Raw genomic sequence first — 22,947 nt, 5'->3', positions numbered from 1 at the left:
TGATTTACAACCTACACTTTGCAGACAATACAGTAGGTACTAACAGAGAGCTGCCAGACCTTACCAGGCTGACAGGAATTGAGACCAGCACTGAAACGAGTAAAGTCATGATCATTGGGAATTGCAAAGTAGATAAGTACATGAGCAGAGTACAGCTAAATGATGTAAACTGTCTTAAGTCTTGGGAGCCACCTTCTCCAAAGACAGCAACTTCACTACTGATATTTTAATTAGGATGATGGCAGCAGCAGGGGCAATGGCTAGGGTGGATAAGGTATGGCGCAGTCATAACATCTGGTTTATTATGAAGTACAATCTGTACAAGTCCTTTGTAGGACCTTCCTGTTTTGTGGATGTGAAATGATGACTCGTGCTTGCCAATATGAAGAGGGAAATCCAGGCATTCAATGAGGAGGCTGTTCTGGAGCTTGTACAGCGAACATAAAACCAATGACTGAGCAAAACGTAGTCGCCACACTCACAGGACACTAGAAACCCCACCTACTTGCAACAGTGTAATCTGGTTTGGTTTGGCTACGTGATCCAGCATGACACTTTGTCAAAGACTTTAACTTGGAGGATGTCAACGTTGTGGAAGCCAGAGGAAAACTCACTTATGAATGTGAAGGAGTAGACTAGTCATTTCATAAGCATAAAATGAGTTAAACTGCTACAATGCACAATATTAATTTTTACTTAAAGTCAGCCCACTAGTAATTTATTGACTGCAAGAAGACCACCTAGAAGTTACTGCAAAAAGAATACATTTTCGTTAAGTGAAATTGCAACAACTTGATAACCTCTACACTAGGTGCAAAGGAAATTCTTTTTTTTGACAGTTTGAGTTAAATGGCTGCTCTTCAGTTAAATTGCTAAATACAGTCTAATTAGGCAGTCATGCATATGTATTTTATATTATAAGAATGTAAATATAATTCCACAAGTCAACACTCAATATAAAGTAACAATTCACTGAAAACAAAAAAATGGACAGTGCTTTGTTTTGCATTGAAGTTTTGAGAACACTTAAAAGGACCTATAGGTTCTGAACTCACCTCAGGGGACTGTCTACAATGCCTGTTTACAGGCGTGGCTGAAAGGTTTTTTTTTTTCTTTTCAGTTTCCGTTTCCCACACTAAATTACCACTAACTGTAACCATGCATATACTTTCCAATCAAACCCAAAAATATAAAAATGGTAACCTATAATGATGCTATTGTGATCTCCTGACATTTTAACATGTTGACGAGGTTTTGACGCTCACAAAAAGTGTATTTGAAAATGTCCACCAGGACAGAAACTTTTAGGCAAGTCTTTGACAGCGAACAATTTAAGCATAATTAATATTCTTTACAAGCATGAACACAATTTATAAAATGTCTCCAGCAACAATTTAATTAAATATATAATTTTAAAAATGCACCAGTAACAATGATATTCCTGCCACTCTACAACAGTATACAATTTTTTTTTAAATCGTTCCCTGCAGGAGCCCTATAGTCTGTTACCGTGAATGGTCGTAGTCCTCAACATTTAAAGAAAATCTTAACCGATCGATCGATCCAAAGTTAATTAATTGTTATTTTTATGGTATTGTGTCATGTTTCCAGCCACTGTAACAAAACTCTCCAGTTTCCATGTGGGCCTAATACTTTCAACTCGCGAGGTCATCGCTCGACTGCAGCCAACCCCCGATGGCGAAAATGCCTTCTCAGCAGTTTTGTCTCCCGCGAGCAGTTTTTGTTAACGAACGATTTTCAGTACACTAGTCATGCACGTGTCTATGAAACGCCACGTTGCCAATCGTACAAGAAATGGATTCTGTGTTAACGAAGAAATAATTCAGTCTTTTAATTGCTGTCTTCAGATCTCCCCCCTTTCCAGCCCCCCATGACCAAAAAAGGGGCACGACCTGTCTGCTCCACAGTCAGCTCCACAGGCCTGTCAGTACTCTCTTGTTAACCATTGTAATGATGTAGGGCAGTCAGGAAAAAAATTGTTGTAAACATAAATGGCTAAGAAAGCGATCTAAAATACCGTAAAAAGTGTTCAGAATTACAATCGATTTTTCTAACATTTACCGCAAGTAGGGTTCGCGACCTGCTAGTACGTGATCGCTTATTCTTGGATAACTTTATGTCTTTTTATTCTTTAGCTACTGAAATAAATTTCGATTTTCGAATATGTTCTTTAAAATGTAGGCTGCAACTGCTTCCAGGACCAACTCGGAATTCAACAAAAATTATTTTCTTCCTACATTTAGTGCTGTCTCGTATAAGGTGTCTGCCGCCATTGGTTGCTTGGTCAGGTGCCCGGATGTTTCATGTCTCTTGTTTTCAAGGAATTTTATGGCGACTAGTCTAATATGAGCTATAGCAAACCACATAATTTGGAGTCTATGGCGGCGTGAGGACTTCGGTTGTGATTACTTCTGCTACGATGGTTTGCAAGGAAGAGTTATGCTGTTGGTTTAAAAACCTGAATCCGCGGAAGAGAATCGACTACTTGAGTGGATTGTTACATATGTGTATGCCGCTGGAACTGCGTTTTGTTGGTACGGTTTTGGAAAATTTGGGAAAGAAGGATTACCATTATCTCAGAGAATGGGAAATAAAAGCAAATAATCCAGCAGAAGTCTCCAAATACAAGGATCTACCAGCCGAATACCTCCGAGCCAAACTAATGATTAGTCTAACTCTACTGCACTCCTCCAACACGGCATGTGCTCAAGTGATTTTTGATGCAATCGAGAGCAACAGCGAAGCTTTCGGTCCTAGCGATGATAACAAAACGACAGAGGATGTTTTGATGATTTTGACGCTTGCTATCAACCACCCAGCTTTTTTATTCGAGCAGCATCAAAGACTGAATGCTCTCCTCGCTCACCTAGACACCAGAAAAAGAGAACCGTTCAGAGTAAGCATTCGTGTTTCTTTTTGTCTACTATAGTGGCAGCTTGCAATTTTCGGTTTCAAACAGAAACCAGGTTAGTTAACACTAGTTGGAAAGTTACTGAGTTTAAAGAAGAAAAGCAGAGTAGAAGGAATAACGGAAATGATAAAGATTTTGGGGCAAGACATTTATATATTTACCATAAAAGTAATGAGACCAAGTGTATGAGCTACTTTCAGGAACAGATTTGTAGAAATCATAATCACTTTGCGTTTGCTTAAACTAATAATAACGGGAATTAGAGCTGGATTATTGATATTGAAGACACAAACCTTTTACTTCTAATTTGTGACTTAAATGTACAGGTATATTTATTTGTTTCATAAATGTTACAACAGCAGATGATTTGTAATTCATCAGATGGAGCAGCCTAAAAAAGTGGCTGTGATTTTGTCATTGTGGGGATCAAGTCAGACATTATTTTGGCTGACTCTATTTTTCTTAGATTTTTAGGCAGTTTTGAGAAAATTTGGTTTTGTAGGTTAATAATACAAATGTGGAATTTCAGGGTTGAATTTTAGTGTCTTTTTTTTTGTCTGCAGTTAATTTTTTTTTTGTATGAATGGAGAATATAGACCTTTTTTGTATTAAAGTCTAGATTTTTTCAAACTCTTCCTAAAGTGACATTACCTTTTGTTTGGATTTTTTATTGTAAAGTGTGAGGGCATCTTTGAATATTATGCTATTATTATATGTAAAACACAATGAATCTTAAGAAGTATGGTTTCATAATATAAAGCATCCATTTATGTTTTGAGTTTGAAATAAAATTGTATTTTTTTATTGTTTAAAAGACAAAATTGGAAGAATTGAAATGTACTTTCTCTGCTTTGAATTTATATTACGCTGAATATTGTATATGGGATATTGCATGAATACACTGTCAGATCCCACTTGTTCTATGGCTATTTCTATATCTTATATATACAAATAAATGTTCCAAGATTCATTTGTGCACAGACTTGTATAATTCCATTATACATAATTATTGGTGACAGGACAACCATAGTGATGAGGAAGCATCACTGGACTTATGCCAGGAGGCAGCCTATCCAAGTGAAGAACACTTTCCCATCCCAACAGGCCTCTGCATCCGTCATTCACCAGCTGCCCCCCAACCACGAAAAGGTGAGTAGTTCACAGTTCATAATTTTTTTTCAATTGAGATTACAAAGTTATTTTAAAAAAAAAATGACTGTCAAACAAGCAAACAGGAAATAAGTGTTAATGTCAGAATCAGAGGAGTACAAAAGGGAGAATATACTGATGATGTGCAGATCATACATTTTGACCTCTAAAAATAATAAAATATATTTTTGATGTTTCAAGCTTTTCCCAGCACTCCATGGGAGGTCGTCACTATCAGTCAGATAATTTATCAGTTATTTTATTAGTGATTCTGATGGCATGCCTTTATAAATATTGTGGTATTTGTGCAGTCTGCATTAGTAATATTGATGTCAAAAGCACCAGGAAGTCCGCTGAAAAAAAAGGGGGCCCAGAATATGTCATCCAAGTAAGTAAAACAGATGTGGCAGTGCAGATTATTTTAGCTTCTATGCTTTTTCTAAAAAAAAGAAGTTATAAATACAGTTTCCATTTGAATTTCATTCATATAGCATGTTGAAACTTTAATTTTAAATTATTCGGCTTTATTGCACATTTTTTTATTGTGACTGTGACTTTAGAACATAAAGTTACAGGTTAGAGTTTGCAAGTATCAATGTGTCAAAAAATTACCTTGTGTCCACTCAGTAGTCATGAATAACTAGTTTATCTGGGAAACCAGATATAAAAGGTGGCTGCGGCAGAAGCATAGGGTTAGGCTTTTTGCACTCTTGGCAGTTGTCAGTAGGTTATGTGACGTTTATCATTTACCTTTCTTAAATTTGAAAGGATTATTTTGCTATTAAGGAAACATTTCAGTCTAAAAATACTTAACTATTTAAAGTTGTGGCATTTACAATTTACTTTTGATGCTAGGCAACTTGGTCTAATGGTGACGTGACTGAAGTGTACAAAAAATACAGAGAAATCAGCGAGTTGCATCAGAAGGTTTGTAACAAATTTACCTCTGTTTTGGGGATTTGGGGAGGAGGGAGATTTCTCCACATCATTTTTAGTGCATGCTAAAATAAAATGGATATTATTCCATTTGTTTAGTTCATAGAGAAAAATATTACCTTCAAAAAATTATGTACTCGAATAGTGCAAACAAGCTCAGATGGAGAAGTTTTTTGACAGGATTTTTTCTGTGCAAAATATTAAAACTAATAATCTGAGGAAATTAATTTTGTTTACGAGATACAAGCCTTTGAACTTTGCCATTTTCACCTGCATTTTGGAGAGAGATAACAAAAATGAGAGATTGACAGTGAAAAACAAATTGTTCTGTTTTTTTTAATGACAAATTAATGACAGCACTGTGTTCTAGATGGGAACCTGAAGCCAGAAAAATGCTTCTGAGATGCCCACTAGACCCAGACTACTAAATCTGTAGTAGCAAAATGACACCAGTCCCAGCCAAATGTTGTACTGGTTTAAATGTTTTATTTTGGGTGTCCTTTCAGTGTTTGACACAAAGTGTTTCTTTCTAGCAGCAGAGATGAGTAGGACCTGTGTAAGCATCTAGATTTTTTAATGGAAGGAAAATAAATTTATGTCAATAAGCAATACTTCATATTTCAAAAAGTCCTAAATATTGTTTAAAAACCATTATTTGTATCAGCATTTAAGTGCCAACCCGAATGGTTTGCATTTTTTGCACATATCAATATATATAATATAAAACTAACGTGCAATTTCAGCCTCCAAAACCCATCCATTAATCAATTATTCGGTAACCAGTGATTCACACCTGTGATCAATCAGAACTATTAACAGTGTACTACGTCATATTAGTACACCAATCAACACCAAACACAGAATGAGCAAGGTTTTGGATTATTCATGTTATTTCTTACAACAAACGTGAACTTTTGTCAGATCTTGTATGTTGTCAGATCTTGTATGCATGTACTTAATATCTTTGTAGAGGTTTACAAAGTTGAATTACTATTTTTTAGATTGTTGTTTTAAACAAAATGTAAAAAAATCATGTACTGCAAAAAGGGTCTCAGGTATTGGAAATATTAATATGAAGTCGTTCATCATCGCCATGGGTATCGATATGTGCCTCTGATGTGTTTGAGACTGGGGAACGTGTACAGTTTTATTTGTGCAGTTTCCTCCTATTTTGAAAAACTGCTGCTAAAGCACAGTAAATGCAGACTTACAGTGAATAATCCAAAATGTCGCTTATTCTCTCTCTGTGTTTGGTGGTGTTTAATAATAATAATATGTTGATTTGTATAGCGCTTTTCCCTACTGGCAAGTTATGATTGGTTTACTAGTATGACATAGTACACTGTTCGCAGAGCTTATTGGTGGCAGGTGTTACCGGATAATTCATTAACAGTTAGTTTTTGATGCTCAAATTTGTAGCTTAGTTTTTATCACCTATATCAATATCTGCCAAAAATGTAAGCCATTCAGGTTGGTCATTTAGGTTGATTTATTTTGTGCATGTCATTAAAGTTTGCTTTTAGACGTGAAAGGGACATTCTTGAGAATCATCTTCCTTTGACGACGGCTTCATATTAAAAAATAACAGTAGCAGTGAAAAACAAAGTAATTTTTTTAATACTTTTTTGTTGATTGAGGGTAAGTTTCTCTTTTAACTTGTGGGTTATCTTTATATTTGCTGGTTCTCAGATGTTAACATTATTTACAAGTGGGAGACTAAAGTTGTTTATTAATTGAATGTCCTTGTAGTCCTTAATGCTTAATCAATAATTTTGTATAAATATTTTTTTTAGATTTTGAAATGTTTTACTATATTTAACGACATTTTTGCTAAAAAAAATTTGAATCTTTATAAAATAAGATAAATGAATACAATTTTTAATTTAATATTGCAGCTAAATCACCAGTTTCCAGAAGAAACGTCCAAGAAACATAATGGAAAAATACCTCCCTTTCCTCGTAAGCATGTAAAATTTGCATCAGTCTTTCCATCTGCCATTAGACATCCTTTGTTGTGTAACCTTCACTATAATAGTATTCATACTGTATTTCTGTTAGTCAAAAGATAATAGAACGTGTTTACTGGAAAAAGATTTTTTAAGAACATTTGCAGCATTTTGCTATTGTCGTGCTTTAGGAATTCTCAGAGTTATGTATAAAGTTTGATAGGCAGGAAATCTTAAGAGATACACTAAACATAAGAACATTTCTAAAATGTTTCTATGCAATATTGCCCAGGAAAGCTTGCATACTGCATAGCCATGTTAAAATCTTTTTGTGTCATTTCAGCTGGCATTCAGCAGTGTTCTAGCCAAGAAGAGTATTTCTCAGAACAGATACGATCTCTTAATGGGTATTTTAAGTAAGTGGAAATTTCTCTTTCTTAAAATATAAGAAAGTCTTTGCCAGTCCCATTATAAAATCTTGAAAGAAGTCTAGCAATTATGCAGCACCATGAACCCCTTTAAAAAAAACCTGAAAAATTAGTTGAAAGAGTCCACATTCTAACTTTTAGGTGCATATATGGCATACACTCTGTGCTGTACCTTAGATCCGTAGTACCTGTGTGTGACAGACTGATACAGATATGAAACAAAAAAACATCAACTATGCTGGCTAAAGCATATCAGCATCAATAAAACAACTTTGAAGTAGTTTAGAAACTTCCCATCACAACCGTCCTTTCTGCATAACATTGGTAATGACCAGCAGCTCAGAAATATGAAGGTCCACAATTGCAGAGGATGGTACTTATTAAGTATCAATATTATAGTTAGTTTTTATCACCACGAGTTTGTTCTTTCATTTCTGTATTATATGCGGGTGTTTAAGTCTGCTGCTACAAGAATAGACTGTCAGACAATGACATAGTCTGCATACTGTGTTTATAAAGAGTTTTTAAAAAATCCTCGACCTAACTCATTCCATTTGGAGTTACCAAAAAAAATGTACTTTCAGGATGGATTGAGATAAGGACAGTTGATTTCTGGATATTCTATACTTTTCTTATACATTTGTTTGGCCATCTATTAAAGTTATTTTTAATTAAAATTTTTTTTTTTGAAAATAGGGCAGTTTCATATTTTCTAGTATTGCTAGTATTGTTCTTGTGTCAAGTGAGTTAAATAATTCACACATTTATATTTTGATGTCTATAATTTGATTTTAGGTCTCTCTTGGGAGTTCCTGCTCAGATTCTGGAATGCGATCACATAGTATCATTCTTCAGGGGTATAGTCATTAATCCTCGCCTTCCATCACTGTCCATCAGCATGCCATGCCAGCCTCTACCTGATGGTCAGTTCTGTTGTGCCCCAGAAATTTATTTGTAAAGAATTTTGATGTTCAATAGTTGCTTTTAAGTGTAGGTTGAAGTTTTCAGTTTTGAATCAAGCCAATAAAATTGGGAGTATAAATAATACATTACAAGATTGCAATCGTTGTAGCCCATCATGCATTGTGAAAAGATTTTTTATAAGAAGTAATGGTCATATTTGGCAGCAGTTTGTGGTATTTAAAATTTGGTTTTCATCACTGTCACCAATGGTTCTTAATGTGCGTTCACTTGCAGAGATGTTTAATTTATGCTGGCAAATCACAAAAACATATTCCTGTGATATTTTGTGACAAAGAGGTACAAGAAATACTACATTAATGTTTTTCTTTTAATCACACCTGGATTTGTTGAGAAAAAACGAAGTTACAAAAGAGTAGCATTTCTAAAAAATAGCATCATCTGCATGAGCTGAATTTGAAGAGGAAAGATGCTAATCTTGGTAAAAGAAAACAGACCAGGATACGGTGTGCTGTTGCTAAATGTTCTCTTCGATATTTAGATGGACTCATTGTCATTTCCTAAAGATAATGGCTACAGACACCTGTGGATTAACTTTGTTCAGAGATCTGTATAAGATAGATCTCTGCTTTGTTTAAACGTGTTGTGCAAACTTTGTCCCCATGCTGTACTTTTGGAGGATACTACAAAAATTCAAGTCAATATTTTGAGTATGTTTAAGGTTTACTTTTTTTTTTCTTTTTTTTTTTTTTGTTATAGAGTAACAAAATAACCTATAAATAGCATTTTAAAATTGACTTTATTTTTGTTTTAAAATGTACATTTTTTTTTTAAAGTTTAGCTGCACAATACCATACATCCTATACCAAATCTTTTAGGTTCCTTGTAGACTAGAGGCAACGATCTAAAGAGTTACTAACATTTTTGATACCTCAAGATTTCTAGGAGATATAAGCAATAAAATACGGTAGCCCCCACCTATTGAAATTTGGCAAATAGAGATTTTTTAAAGTGTTAATTTCATCAAAAGTAATGTTTATAACAGAATCTTCTTTACATCACTTTTTAGTTCATGCATTTCTAAACTACAAAATTTTAATGCTGTTGCACAATCCTGTCTTGAGATACAGTGTTCTGCACTTAGGCCCTTGCATTGAAAATGGAAATCAGATAAAAAATGCAATGTTAGCAGTTAATGAAAAAAGTGCAGGAGTTTATATCTTAGACAAATGTACATTTGAAATGTGTTTATATTTTATTAACAATAATACACATAGAAAAATCAACTCAAACATGTTCATGTAACAATATATACATTATATGCAATGGCCTTGAATGTTGCTCATTAAACATTGATCTGGAAAACAAAACCTTACCAGTTTGGAACATTTTTTTTTAACTTCATTAGAAGCTTCTAAATAAAGTTTAAATCTGTAGGGCTGTATTCCAGAATCAGCCATTTCATTTTCTGGGCAAAACTCACTTCTTGAACCCAACTCTCTGAGCGTTGTTTTTTATCTGACTAGAAGACATACATAGATTTGTGAGTCTTACTGTAGCAGTAATACTACAACAAAACTCTCTTGTGTAGCAGGTATTTTTCTGCTGCTTTCCTAGTTGCAGGTGAGAATGCCGATGTTTGAAGATTTCTATCTTGAAAATTAAGTATAACTATGTCTCCAAATTTAAGGAATTATTATTTTATAATGTATCTAATACGATCATGAAGAAAGGGGTATGCCCACTTCTTATATGTATTTTTTTCCCTTGTAACCCGGAGGGACCTTTGAAAAGACACTGACACATAGTGGTCAATAAATTTACCTCATGGCATTTTATGAATTGCATTAGCAGGGTGGAGTGTTTTTTTCCTTTTCTTTTTTTCCTTTTATTTTTGAAAACAAACTATTAAACATTGCCTGTTTTTGTAGCATCTACTGGGCAGTTTTTCTTTGTGCTCCGAGAGCTCTTAAAGCTGTCTGGTGTCCCAAGATTGACACAATAAAAATGATCTACTTAACATTGGTGTCCACCTCTAAAGATCATGAATGTGTAAAAATTATATATTTTTATTGTTTATTATTTTTCTGTCATAAAACAGCTAGAATTCCCAGGTGGCCTCTCCAACAACATCTGTATGCTTTCAGATCAGGTCCATTTCCATTTATGCCAAGGTGACTGCTTATTTATAAATGTTCAAACATTATGAGATTACCTAAGATTAAGAGTTTTAATACTATTTTATAAGATATAAGTATTGTGAAACAGTACCTATTTAAAGTTTTGAATTTTTCCTTCATTGGTTGCAAAATTCTCATAGATATTAAAGGCCAAACTTTAAGTTCAATGAGAGAAAGAACCTTAGGGAGGAAGGTAAGGTAACACTAGTAACACATTCTTCACCAATTTCTTCTATTTTGCCCGACAAGTACCATCACCTTCCTCTGACAGATGAAGTAGGGTGGTCCAGTGGGGCAACAGTTAGTGCCTGTCACCAATACAGTGACAATACTGTCCTGAGTTCAGCTCTTATCATGGGCACGCTGTTCTTTCTGCATGTGGCATCTGTTTACAAGGCCGGCTGTCTTGCTGTGATATAGACTAAGTTACTGGCTCCATATAAAACACCAATTCTTCCCACTGGGCAGATCAAATCTATTCTTTCCTGATGGACAGTGAAAGTTTGGACTTAAACTAACAGGACTTCAGGAGACAATCCAGTTGACTTAAAAAAAAACAGTCATCCCTTAAACATCTGGCACTAAGTTTGTTCTTTTTGACATGTATGTCACCCTGTTTTGGCTTGTATTATAAAACCAGCCACCATTGCTACTATTGAACAATGTCCTGCAAAAAAAAATTTCCCCCAAACTGACTACCCTCAATATTGGTTATTCTCCAAGAAAGAGATAGCTTGCTGCTACTAACAGCATATTATATGTTAAAAGCTTATTAATAGCTGTTAACCTTCTGAGCATAACATAAAAGTACAAGTATTACAGAGACTGGCTAATAACTGAAGACTGTAAAGACAACAGCAAGTGAAATTTGTTTTTTATTATTGCTGCTCTCAGGTAAACATTAGACCAAGAACCCTTTAGATTTTTGGAAATGAGGAAACTATAATAAAAGTAATAAAATTGCCTTCCCAAGAAGTACCATGATTACTGACATAAAATTTACTTCAACAGTCTCTTGTAACTTTTACTAAGCAGTCTGTTACAGGATGTATTAAATGTCACTCAGTTTAAGTGTAATTTGGGGAGGTGATTGAATTGAAAATCCTCACCTATTTTAGTCGTTTGTTCTAGAATGGATTGAATGTCATTTAGTTTAAGTATTATTTTAAAAGGTGGAGTTGTTAATCATCACCCTTTTTTTTTCCCTTTCAGTCAATCATGCCCCTATCAGTCCCCTGCTCATAGCCATTCTCTACAGCAACCATCACCAACATCATCGCCACGCTCTCCGACCTCATCTGTTACAAGCTCACCTAATAACAGCCAGCCAGCATCACCATCTCCTCAAGGAATGAACCCAGACACTTTAACTTCAGTGACACAGCTTTTAAAACTCCTCAGTCTGGAAAAGTTTGATGATACATTGAGAGGTTATTCAGTGGAGCAGGTCAGTTTTCTTTTGTTCTTAAATATCTTGTAAGACTGAAGTAGGGAAAACTGGTAATATGTTGGGGTTTTATTTGTTTACCTGAAGTAAAACTGCTTGCATGTATCAGGGAAGTAAGAAGTTAACCTTTCTGAAGAAAGAACATTTTACATTTTAGTGAATTTTAAATCTGTTGTTGGTTATTCGGCATTGTAGGCATGGTGGGTATGGTGTTTATGGATGGTAAACTCTTAAAAGATCGGTCAAATAAGACACATAAACCATATTTTTAGTGCTTGTCACCAGTACAGTGAGGATTGGCTGCCATGGGTTCAGATCTCATCTTGGGGCATGCTGTTCTTTCTCTGCATGTGGCATCTGTTTACAGGGCTGCTGCTTTGCCATGATGTAGCCTTAGTCACTTGCTTGGTGTAAAACACCCAATTTCCCCACCTCATTCCCAAAGCAAGGGTTTCATCCCTGAGCCCATGATGGACAACCATAATTTTTCAGCCAGAAACTGTTTCCTACACTGTGCGCTTAGTAGCTTAAAGTCAACCATAAATGGTATATAATATGATTGCAGCTCTCCTGTATGACCAGTGAAGAGCTGGGCAATTTGGGATTGCCTCGAGAGGCTCAAGAAACTCTACGCTCCAAACTTGATGTAATCAACAGGTGCTACAAATTGCTATTATGCTTTCTTGACAGTCTCTTTATTTTTCTTAGTATTTATTGAAAAAATTGCAATAAAAACATTTTTTTATCAGGTGTTTACAGTGATGGTTTTGATTTATCCCAGATTTGGAGAGGGTAGGAGTAGCACAGAATAACTTCATCAGACTAGCTCTGGCTTCCTATATTTTTCCATTTTTCTTAGTCCATTTTCTGATAAAGCCTTTTTTTTGTTTGAGGGCATATCTACATGGGTACAAAACTACTACATAAAACTCTGATATATTTTTTGTTTTTAAAGTTGTCAGAGTAGCTACTTTTGTCATTCTATACAGAAGCACAACATGCAGGTTATCTCCCTGAACATGGGCTATTTACTGGGTAGTTCTAACTGCTGTTGTGTTAATATGGAGAGAGCAAATGTCACATAACAAGTATAGTTGTAACCAGGTCCCAATTAGTTAATGTACAGTTGAAAATCACATGTTGATTGGTGCCTTCCCTTGGCTGCATCTTTACAGTGACAAACCAGGGCCCATCAATGGCTTGATAGACAACATGTATCCTTCTGCCATCAGTGCCTCGTCGGCTGCTGCCAGTTTGCCCTGGCACTCAGCTGCCTCGGGTGTTGGCTACCTGCACCACCACCAGGGTCTACCATCTGCATCTCGAGCCATCTTTAGTGCTCCTGACAGCTCCTTGGGCCTGGCATATGTCCCCAGTCCTCCGGCTAGTCCTGTTCAAGCATTCACAAGTTTGCAGGGTAAACTGCAGGCAGGTGACAGTTCCGAGGGCTCAGAGGACATAGACAGAGGTGAGTAATAATATGTTTCAAAGTGGCTGTTCTCATGAAAAGGAGAAGAAGTAAATACTGTTTGTTGTGGTCCAATATGTGTGTTTTGATAATAATTAAAATTGTTTCAGCATTTGTAATATATTTGTAATGAGCTAAAGACTTTAAAACAAAAATTAACAGAATATTACCCATGTTAAAAGTAAAGTTTGATTAGTTTTGAACCTTCTAAAGGATGTCAAGATGGCCGGTATTTATGATTTTATATGATTCATTTTTTTTCCCCTGATCAGAAAAAAGTGACAGTGTGCCCGACAGAGGTGTGCTCCAGCACAGTAAACCTGCTCAGATTATGGTTCCAGCTGGCAGTGGGGGAGGTGGTGCTGGCAGTCCTCGTCCCATCTCTGCCTCTTCTAACCTTCAGATGACGCCCCTTGATGACTCCAACAAAATCACGTTAGTCCCAGCCCCTCTCCCACTTCTACCCCTGATCCCCCATCCCACACACCTCTCAACTCCAAATCCAGCTCCAGGGCTTTTAGGACAGTATGTTGATCCGAAGACTGATATAAATCTCATAGGGATGGCTGCAAATGCACATGGTAATACTAGCAACAACAACAACAATGGCTACTCGTCTGATTCAGGGCCCATCACATCAACAGGAGCTCCTCAGCGGCAGTCGCTGTTGCATGCAAGCATAGGAGTGCGGGGACATTACAAAGCTGGCCAGCCCCAGCCTGCACACACCAATGTGACTGGCATGTTGCAAGGCAAGAACCTGATGAGCATGCCTGCAGACACCCATACGGCCAAGCCCAACAGTCCCGTCATACAGCACATTGTACAGCCATACATGGGCTTGAGACCACCAGAAATTCCACCTCACCTTGCTCAAGGTCTGTCATCTGGTGCTGCACCATCAGCAGAACTTGGTGCTCCTCGTGTATCCTTGTATATACCTTATGGGAGGGGCCAGGGAGGGCACATGACTAGCACAATTCCTGGTCATCAGGGAGTGTTGCCTCACCCCTCTTTAGTCACCCGTGCTGGACAGACAACACTCGTCGCTTCTGTAGCTTCAATGACTGTCTCAGCATCTCATCCAGTGACTGCTGTCACCGCTAGCCATGGTTCTGTGCTCACTGTCACTACCACTGCTAGTCACCGTTCACCCAGTCACAGCAGTGGTAACAGTGGGCAGCGGGAGTCCAGCACAGAAGCTGGTGCTATCAGTAACAGTATAGGGAGCAATGACACCTCACTTCGTTCCTCCCCCTCCAGTGGTACAGGCGTGGGCTCTGCTTCAAGCCCACCTTCTTTTCAACAAGTAGGGTGCTCTTTGTGTGAACAGCGTTACATGGGTCAGGTGCCAGCATATCCTTATCAGTACTTGTTCCAGCAGGCTCCAAATGGCATTATCCCACCACATGGTATATCGAGCTATTCATTTGCACAAAGCCAGCATCTTGGCTCAGGAATTTATGCTAATGGTTTCACCCCTGAGGTATACAATTACAATGCCCTGGGCTACAGTTCCATACCTACAAGCCACTTTCACCCTGTGTTCTATGGAAGTAATATGTTTCCTGGAATGCAGCCCCAGCAGAACTTGACTACACCCGCTGCTGGTGGCAGCACTGGAGTCGTGCCTCAGACGCTGACACCTGTAGGGGTGACCACGGTGCCGCTTGCACAAGCACAGGCTAGCGGTCTCTCTGGTAAACATCGTTCGGTTGGCTGTTACAACTGTGGCTCCTTGCAACATGGCGCTGCTGCCTGTCAGGAAAACTCCATGGAGAATATGTCAGGTGAGAATAAATGGCCATTAACCTTTTTTTTTTTTTTTTTTTTGGTAATCTTTAAATGCAGAAAGCAGCATTTTTCTGTGGTCTTCTAAAATCCAAAATAACTCCTATCAGTCTAATCATATTTTTAAGATTTTTTGCCTGAAGCTCCATGAGCCTTTTTAATTGAGGAACAAGGAGGTTCATTTGTTTATTTATTGGTCATTAATGTCGCTGTTGTCAAAGTACAAAGTTTTCATGATGAAGTTGTAGAGTCTGGTATGTATGCAACCTGTTTATATACCTTGACTTTTAAAATCAGTTATAGATATTAAGTGGGGTGGAAATTTTTTTTTTTTTTTTTAAGTACCCTTTTTCTTATTTGCTGCTGGAAACAAATAATACAAGATAGTTTAAGTAACATAAAATTATTGTGCATTAACTATGTTGTTTTTTGTTACCTTTGTTTTGGAAATGAGGTAGTTTTGAGTATAAAGAAATGTTCCTTAACCATCTGATTAATTCATTTTTATTTCCTTCAGGTCATTACCATCTGAACTACAAGGTACCCCCACCCCGTTCGGACTCTGACTGATGCTGGCTCTAAGGTCTGCCTACAGACCAGACCTGGTGTCATGACCCGTCCCTTAGTGGCCCTATGGGTCACCGCCAGCAAAGCTGACAGCATAGACTCGTTACCTTTATGAAATCGGAAGTGATACCTAGATTTGTTATTTTGGTGTTTGCAATGGTGTGACAGTTTAACTGTGATTATCCTAATCCCCTCATGACCCCATTGTTTACTTTTAATGATATTCGCTCTTTCTTTTTTCCAAAATCTTTCTTATGTTCTTGTGCATGCATGGTTTTGAACTGGGTTGCTTTTAAATGTGTGTATGTATCAACTGTAAATATGTTCTGCGAGTACAGTTTTACTGACAAGTGCTTGTAATAAAACTTCTTATTTAATCTTTAAATATATTGTTTGTAATAAAATTTTTGAAATAACAAAAAATGAAAACAAAACTTTTTTGGAAGAAGGGGTGTTTGAACTCTTGACAACCTAAACATGGAAAGATAGGTTCTGCCTTTTGCCAGTCACTTCAGTTATGATGATGTCTATTGGGAACTATTAGAGGTAAGGGAGTGGCAGGGTTAATAAGCATGCAAGAAGCTAAGAATTGCTTTTCTATGGATGATATTTATGAATAAATTTTTCACACTATGTATAATCATTTGCTCTTACAACTTAAGTGTAAAGTGAACTAACCTGATGCGAAGATCCCTAATGTGTACATTTAGCTGCAGTATACATGGGAACAGTATTTGCATATAATGCTAAAATATGAAATGTATTTGTTGCACCCCTTGTTTCTGCATTCAGATCTAGGAAAAATTATTAAGTGTTAAAGACGGGCTGGTTGTACTACACCACCTGCAGATTCTCTCTGCATTTTCTTGCTCAAATTACCTGCAATGTCATGTGACTGCTGTTGGCTGTCTTGCATAAGAGGGGAACTGGATGTTTGCATTTTCTTATTGATCATGTGCCCTGAAGATGCTACAGCCACCAACTATAAAGGCAAAGTTGTTTATTCTTTTACAAAATTGTATATTGTGGGTTTCTTTCTGTATGAGATTTTTTCCCCTTTGAAATTTCAGCTGCTAGGTGCTTCCAAAGTGTTCATATGTTCATGAAGGGTGATAGTTTGTGAGTGCCATAGAAAAAGAATTGGGCAAGAGTTGGAAATGTCAAAGTAAATATGTATGCTTGTCTGGAGAGGCAGAATTGCTTGGCTTGTATATATGGATGTATGTTTTAGTGTTTGCTGAGTAGTGATCCTTAATACTCCAAACAAACTAAAGCCATAATGGCTGCAGATTTTATCAAATTTAAGTTTTAAAACAGGAACAAAACTATGAAGAAATGGCTGCTAGGAAGATGAATATCAAAAGTGTTTTGTGGTTACCAAAAGAAAAAGGGCTTAATTTTTAAAACTGTCTTAGAGAGCTTGGCAAAGTGTCTTTTCCAAACCTGTCAAAAATTCATTCCAAAGTTTAGCTTTTGCCATCCATCCACTGTAACAGATGTGTTTCTTAAAACCCATATTAATAATCTCCTTATGTTTATGTTTTCACTGTGCTGTTACTTATGTTTCAAGTCATTGATCTGGTCAACATCTGTAGTGTTACAGATGCCACTATGCATATTTCATTTGTAGTTCATACTGAAGCACCCATGCATATTTTGATGTTGGGACCGAGGTATCTCCCCAAAATGTGAACAAGCTCGTGCCTATTAGCTTTGGTTATGAAAAGTTAGTTTTATATCTTTTTCTAAAATATGATTTATACAAAAACAGCAATCAATTCACCCACCTAAAATATCATTAGGTACCCATCAACATGAAGAATTTTTGAACAGTAGATTGCCCTTTAAAAAAAAAGTAAACTCTTTATCTCTTCATCCCAGGAATTTGCATTACTAAGTTAATCGTTGAAAGATTAAATATGAGAATATTTATTTTTGTGGTCACATTTTAAACAAAAATGTATATCTGAAGGTGTAGAATGAGTTGGTCTTATGGTTATGCAGGCTGTACCTCTCCTATGCAACAGTTTGATTGGATACCTTGCTTCATGATCTATGCTAAATATGTGTAGTCTAACAAATAAATTCTTGCGAGCACCTCCTTATATCTAGTCAGTGCAACAGCAGAATAAAGCAATTGGACCATAACAGCAGTGAAAGAAACAAACTGCTACCTCGTGGCATACTCATTTGAATTGTTTACAGACTTCCTGAAGCTTGTGTGCAATAGATTAAGGCAAAGTGCACCATTAGTTTGTAGAAACTGAGTACTTGAAAATATTACCAGCACTTGCTTTACTTGCCTAAATTCGACAAAATAGATAACTGAAATTTTGAAGGGATATAGAAAATGATGATTTAATACATTTATTTATTTCTATGTATAAAATGCATTTTTTAATTGCAGACATGACCTAAATGCTACAAAGATAGTGTATGGCATTAAAGTAGAGAAGATTAAAATCTTTCTTTTAATTTTACTTTAGGAACATACTTCACTGTTATCAGCTATCATGTCCCACAACTATTTTGAAGGACTGTTGAGAAAATATCCTTTAAGCTGCATTGTGTGAATATTTGTAGAAAATATATGTGATTCTTTTTTCGTTATTTTTACTGCCATTGACAGTGTCTGAAAAAGATAAAGCTTGTTGCCATTATGCTTGAACTTGTGTACCACTTGCTCAGCTTCAAGCAAGTCAGTGTTACAATGTATAACCTTCAAAGTATTTATGGAAGCCTTTTTTCATGGGATTAATGGCATTCAGATTAACCCACTTTCTTCAGTTCAAAGAGTGAGAGTACCATTTGGAAATATTTCTTCAGTGTGATGGCTTTGTTTCCTCCCTTCTCTCTGCACCTTCCAGAACACTTCCTTCTACCAGAATGCTGTGCATATGGAACAGGAAGAACAATTGAGTCTTCTCCAAGTGCTTTCTTATCAAATGTGATCTCATATTTCTGTGACCCATGCAGCATGCATGGATCTATTCATTGTGTTGTAAGTGTTTGTGTAGCCAAAAGCACTGCCTTCTTTTAAAACCACATGGCCTACTTTCTTGATGGCTTGTGAAATAGAGTGAAAAAATGGTGGGAGTATTTCTCCTGCTAGAGGAGTTAAAAGAACATAGCACTCTGTCCCACATACTTACCTGTTTGAAATGAATGCCAAAAGGTGATGATACTATGTTCCCTTGTTTGTAAAAGGTGTCGAAGCTGAACATAGACTTGTATAAATAGCTGTTGCTTGACATAATGTTTGTGTAGTGAATTTGGCATTGATTAGAGTTTTGAAACTTGCACTCTGAAAAATGCAATAAATAGGCATAGATGGCGAAGCCTAATGTTAGGGTATGTGACAAGCAACAGTCTTTTTTTTTTTTTTTTTTTAAATGTTAATGCTCTCTGTAAAAAAAAAAAAAAATGTGTACATGTGAGAAGATGAGCAGATGTAAATACTAATGAAAGTAAGATTGTAAATATGCCAGTTTATTTTTGCAAAAATTAAAATTGATTAAATAAGATGTTTATTTATGCTAGAAGGTGGGTTTTAATTCCCTTTTGATTTGAATCACTTCTCAATTGGTGGGAAATATGTTTTTTGAAAATAATTTTATATTCAAATAGGAAATCATATTCAAAATAGGAAAGAGGACAGTTTTTGATGAAAATAGAAAACCAAGCAAATTGTGCTACTCTCTTTGCATCAAACAGATATTTCAGCATCAGTAGTAAGATGGGTTTAAGAGCACTTGGAAATCCAGGTGTTCTCACAGGCCCTTTTGTCTCACTATACTGTATTAACATTTATTTAAATAGCTTCAGCTACAGTGGTCTGGGTATGAAGATTAGATAGTGGCTTCAGGGATACACTTCAAACAAATAATTAAAAGAAGCCGGTTTTTATACTGCTACTTTTCACTTGTGTCTCCCTAGTTTGTGAGTCAAGTCATTTTATAAATAAGGATCCCAAAACATTGATAAATGACTTTTTTCTTTGCAAATGCAGGATTACAAGGATTGTTATTTCATTAATAGTATGGATACACCATGATGTGGTGTCCATGACCAGACACATCTAGTATTCTCCATCGTTTGTGTGGTTTTTTTTTTTTGTTTTTTTTAAGTGAGCAATCATACTCCAGACAAAAAAATGTTCAGACTTGAACATAGTTCTGGTTTTATATATATAGATTTTAGATATGCTTTTATTAGGTAACTACAATATTTGCTGTCTGGTGCTCGTGCAGACTCGCTATTTAAACACTGTTTCACATTTTACTGTTCCTGCTTTTTAGTCCTGTTGACAGTGCAGCAGTAAACACAAGGTGGACTGAATAGAACGCCATTTTGATTCCTGATTGTGCAGTACTTGTTCTGGTTTATGTTCCGTTTGTGTCACTAGTCTCTACTGCTCCTTGCAACATTCACCTTTTAAGTTTTTAACTGTGCAGTATCCAGCTGTCAGATACATTGTCTGGTTAACATTGCCGTTTCCTAACTTCTTACCTAGTGCATACTAGTTGGCTTTAATGTTTCTTTTGTTTTTGATCATTGGATTTTTCTGAAGCAGAATATCAACAGTACTTAATACCAGTCAGATTGTATATTGATGCACCACTTCAGTTTTCAATTGTGGCAGCACCTATGCTTTCTTTTTTTTTCCTAATTAGTCTGCATTAATAAGCTGTTAAGGGTAGCAATAACAAAATACATGTACTATACAGTATTGACAAATTGTTAACATAAATATTGTAACATTTCATTTCTAAATGAGGAAGATTTAAGCCAGGGTCCTTTTTATAAGTATTAGTGGCGCTTAGGAGTATATTAACTTTGATGCTGATAATGAATCTCAGCTTGCAACATGTAAGCAAGGCAAAGAAAATGGTCACTTCGTTCCTTGGTATTCACTGAACTTCAGGACTAATACATTTTCCTACGTTTAACATTTTTAAATTTCTTATCAAGGAAAATGGGTCATGCAAACATCTGAAGGGAGAAAACAAATTCACAGGTCCAAGACTTTGTAAATCATCACATGCTTTCAAATCTGCACAGTCAGCTAATAGATGTTGTTAAATGCAAATTGTCTGTCCTATATTTCAAAATCTTTTAAGCAATACAGATTTCAGTTGATGTTTGTATGATCACCTGGCCAGTAGTACATGGTGTGGTGAGGTATGCAGATGACAGAATTAGTTTTGACACCTTTTACTTTGAAATGCCCCATACAAGTAGCTTGCTGATAAATTCAGAGCAATTTAGTGCTGGCCTTTGGAAGAACTGCATGAATGCTGATATTGTAGAGTGAATGGTTTGTTTTAATAACTATCTTATCATGTGTAGATCTTGTGTTTTAAGGAATTTTTTCAGCAGTTGGTTTTTATCTGCCAAATGTTCATAATGTTTTTCAAGGTCAATATATTTCTAGCCAAACAAGGGAAAAAAAGTGTCATGAAAAAAAAATTATTGTAAATCAATCATGATGAATAAAAGTTGACAATGCATGTTTTAGTCCTGTATTTGTTGGATGTTGTGGGTGACCAGCTTCTTGATATTTTGTCATGATGCGAGACAGTTTCAGTCAGATAAAGGAGAGTTGATTCAATTTTTTTTTCCTAACAGGGTAAAGCAGTGGTTCTCAACCTTTTACATGTGACGACCCCCCTGACGATACGTTTCCTTAGCTAACCTCGAATCGAGGAAATCAACAACGGATTGGTATCTGCAAGAAGTATAACTGTTAACTAAAGCAAATTCTGTGGTGCTAATAAATTCACTTGATTAATGAGAAGGTTGAGCCTGCTTGCTGTAGCATAGTGTGTGCGATGTTCCTGCCTCTGTCCTTTCTGTATTGAGACTTCAGTGCTGCCAATGCTGAAAATCCTTGCTCACACATATACGAAGTTGAAAATGGCAGCAGAACTTTCATTGCTTTCTCAGAAAGGAGAGGATATTCACCGTTGATGCTAATCCAGAATGTTGGCACTGGTGTTGTGTGGAAGACCATTTTCAGGTTGGTCACTCGAAAGGTCGATGAGCTTTGGATTACGAATCCAATCGTATTTAGTCACATCAATTTCAGCGAAGTAATGCTGAAACCTTTCTTGCAGTCCGTTTAGATGGGCAATAATTACATTCTTCACCTGATCAAGATTCAAGTTGTCAGCCTTGCACTTACACAAGCACGGAAACATATCAAAATATTTTCTTGGCGTATCTTTTGCGTCCACAACGAAATTTTTCGGACGAAAGAATTCATCTTGTCAGTTGTTTGTAAATCATGTTCTGTCAGTAGAGTAGTACTAGGACTGAGCACGTGCGAATAAAAGGGTGTGAATGATGGACGTTTCTGAATGCGTGCCTTTTAGATGTTTTAAAAAAAAAAGAGAGGTGTGACCAGCGATGAGAGATTGGGGAAGAGAGGAGGGAGATTGGAGGTTTAATTGTTGAGAGGGGATTGTGTTTTGAGTTTTGGAAGTGAGAAGTCACTGCATTGCCGAGACAGTGTACTTGAATAGGCCCCGCACCACTCGGTTACACAATGTAGTATAAGAAACTTTTTAAAAAATGACCACCTTCGCGACCCCTTGTAGGCACGTCGCGACCCCAGGGGGTCGTTGAGAACCGCTGGGGGTACCCTGTCAAACCAAGGAGATAGTCATTCCTCCGCATTTAGTGTTTGCAGCCACTTGTGTAACAGCGACAACCAACTCTATATCACGGCAAGGCAGTCATCCCTGTAAATGGATACCACATACAGAGAAAGAACAGTGTGCGTGACATAACAGCCAACCATCACTGTATTGGTGACAGGTGCTAACTGGACTGCCCTGTACTAGCAGGAAGATAAAACCACGAACTTGTACTATACACATCTGTGGTAAAACATTTTGGCAAGCTATTTGAGGACGTCCGATGTGCAGTTCTTCGGTTATTTGTGGAAGCTTGGTATCAAGCACTTTACCAAACTCAATAAATGCATTATTGTCATCTGCATTTGGAGATTATGCTTTAATAGGCACATTAACACTTCACTAAAGAGAAATATGAGGCTCAGATTGGTCACACATTGATATATTCCCATGCTTTTGAGGCAGGATAAATGATAAAATCTGTACCCATTTCAATTTCTTTATGTTGAGAATTTCTAATTAACAAATTTTCTGCTCTTTAAAC

The 22,947-nt window shown here is 36.5% G+C and overlaps 1 protein-coding gene across 1 annotated transcript; it reads left to right on the top strand.

Annotated features, from left to right (window-relative positions):
* Positions 1-1,753: 1,753 nt before the first annotated feature.
* LOC112576765 (zinc finger CCHC domain-containing protein 2-like) lies at positions 1,754-21,282 on the top strand. The gene is made up of 13 exons (XM_025259453.1): positions 1,754-2,917; positions 3,952-4,081; positions 4,393-4,469; positions 4,937-5,008; positions 6,913-6,976; positions 7,307-7,379; positions 8,187-8,314; positions 10,414-10,486; positions 11,705-11,939; positions 12,505-12,596; positions 13,115-13,407; positions 13,680-15,197; positions 15,716-21,282. Exons 1-13 carry the CDS (start codon positions 2,441-2,443, stop codon positions 15,766-15,768), a joined length of 3,285 nt encoding a protein of 1,094 aa, XP_025115238.1. The 5' UTR covers positions 1,754-2,440; the 3' UTR covers positions 15,769-21,282.
* The last annotated feature ends 1,665 nt before the right edge of the window (positions 21,283-22,947 follow it).

This window comes from Pomacea canaliculata, linkage group LG12 (genome assembly GCF_003073045.1).
Source record: "Pomacea canaliculata isolate SZHN2017 linkage group LG12, ASM307304v1, whole genome shotgun sequence".
Lineage (NCBI taxonomy): Eukaryota > Metazoa > Mollusca > Gastropoda > Architaenioglossa > Ampullariidae > Pomacea > Pomacea canaliculata.
Note: the sequence above shows the minus strand (reverse complement) of the source record. Positions and strands in the feature narration are given on the sequence as shown.

Bases quoted from the DNA above. Each gene is read 5' to 3' on its own strand.
- LOC112576765 (XM_025259453.1), top strand. From the start codon at position 2,441: ATGGTTTGCAAGGAAGAGTTATGCTGTTGGTTTAAAAACCTGAATCCG. The intron at 2,918-3,951 runs GTAAGCATTCGT...TATTGGTGACAG, and splicing joins GAAAAAGAGAACCGTTCAGA to GACAACCATAGTGATGAGGA. The intron at 13,408-13,679 runs GTGAGTAATAAT...TCCCCTGATCAG, and splicing joins CTCAGAGGACATAGACAGAG to AAAAAAGTGACAGTGTGCCC.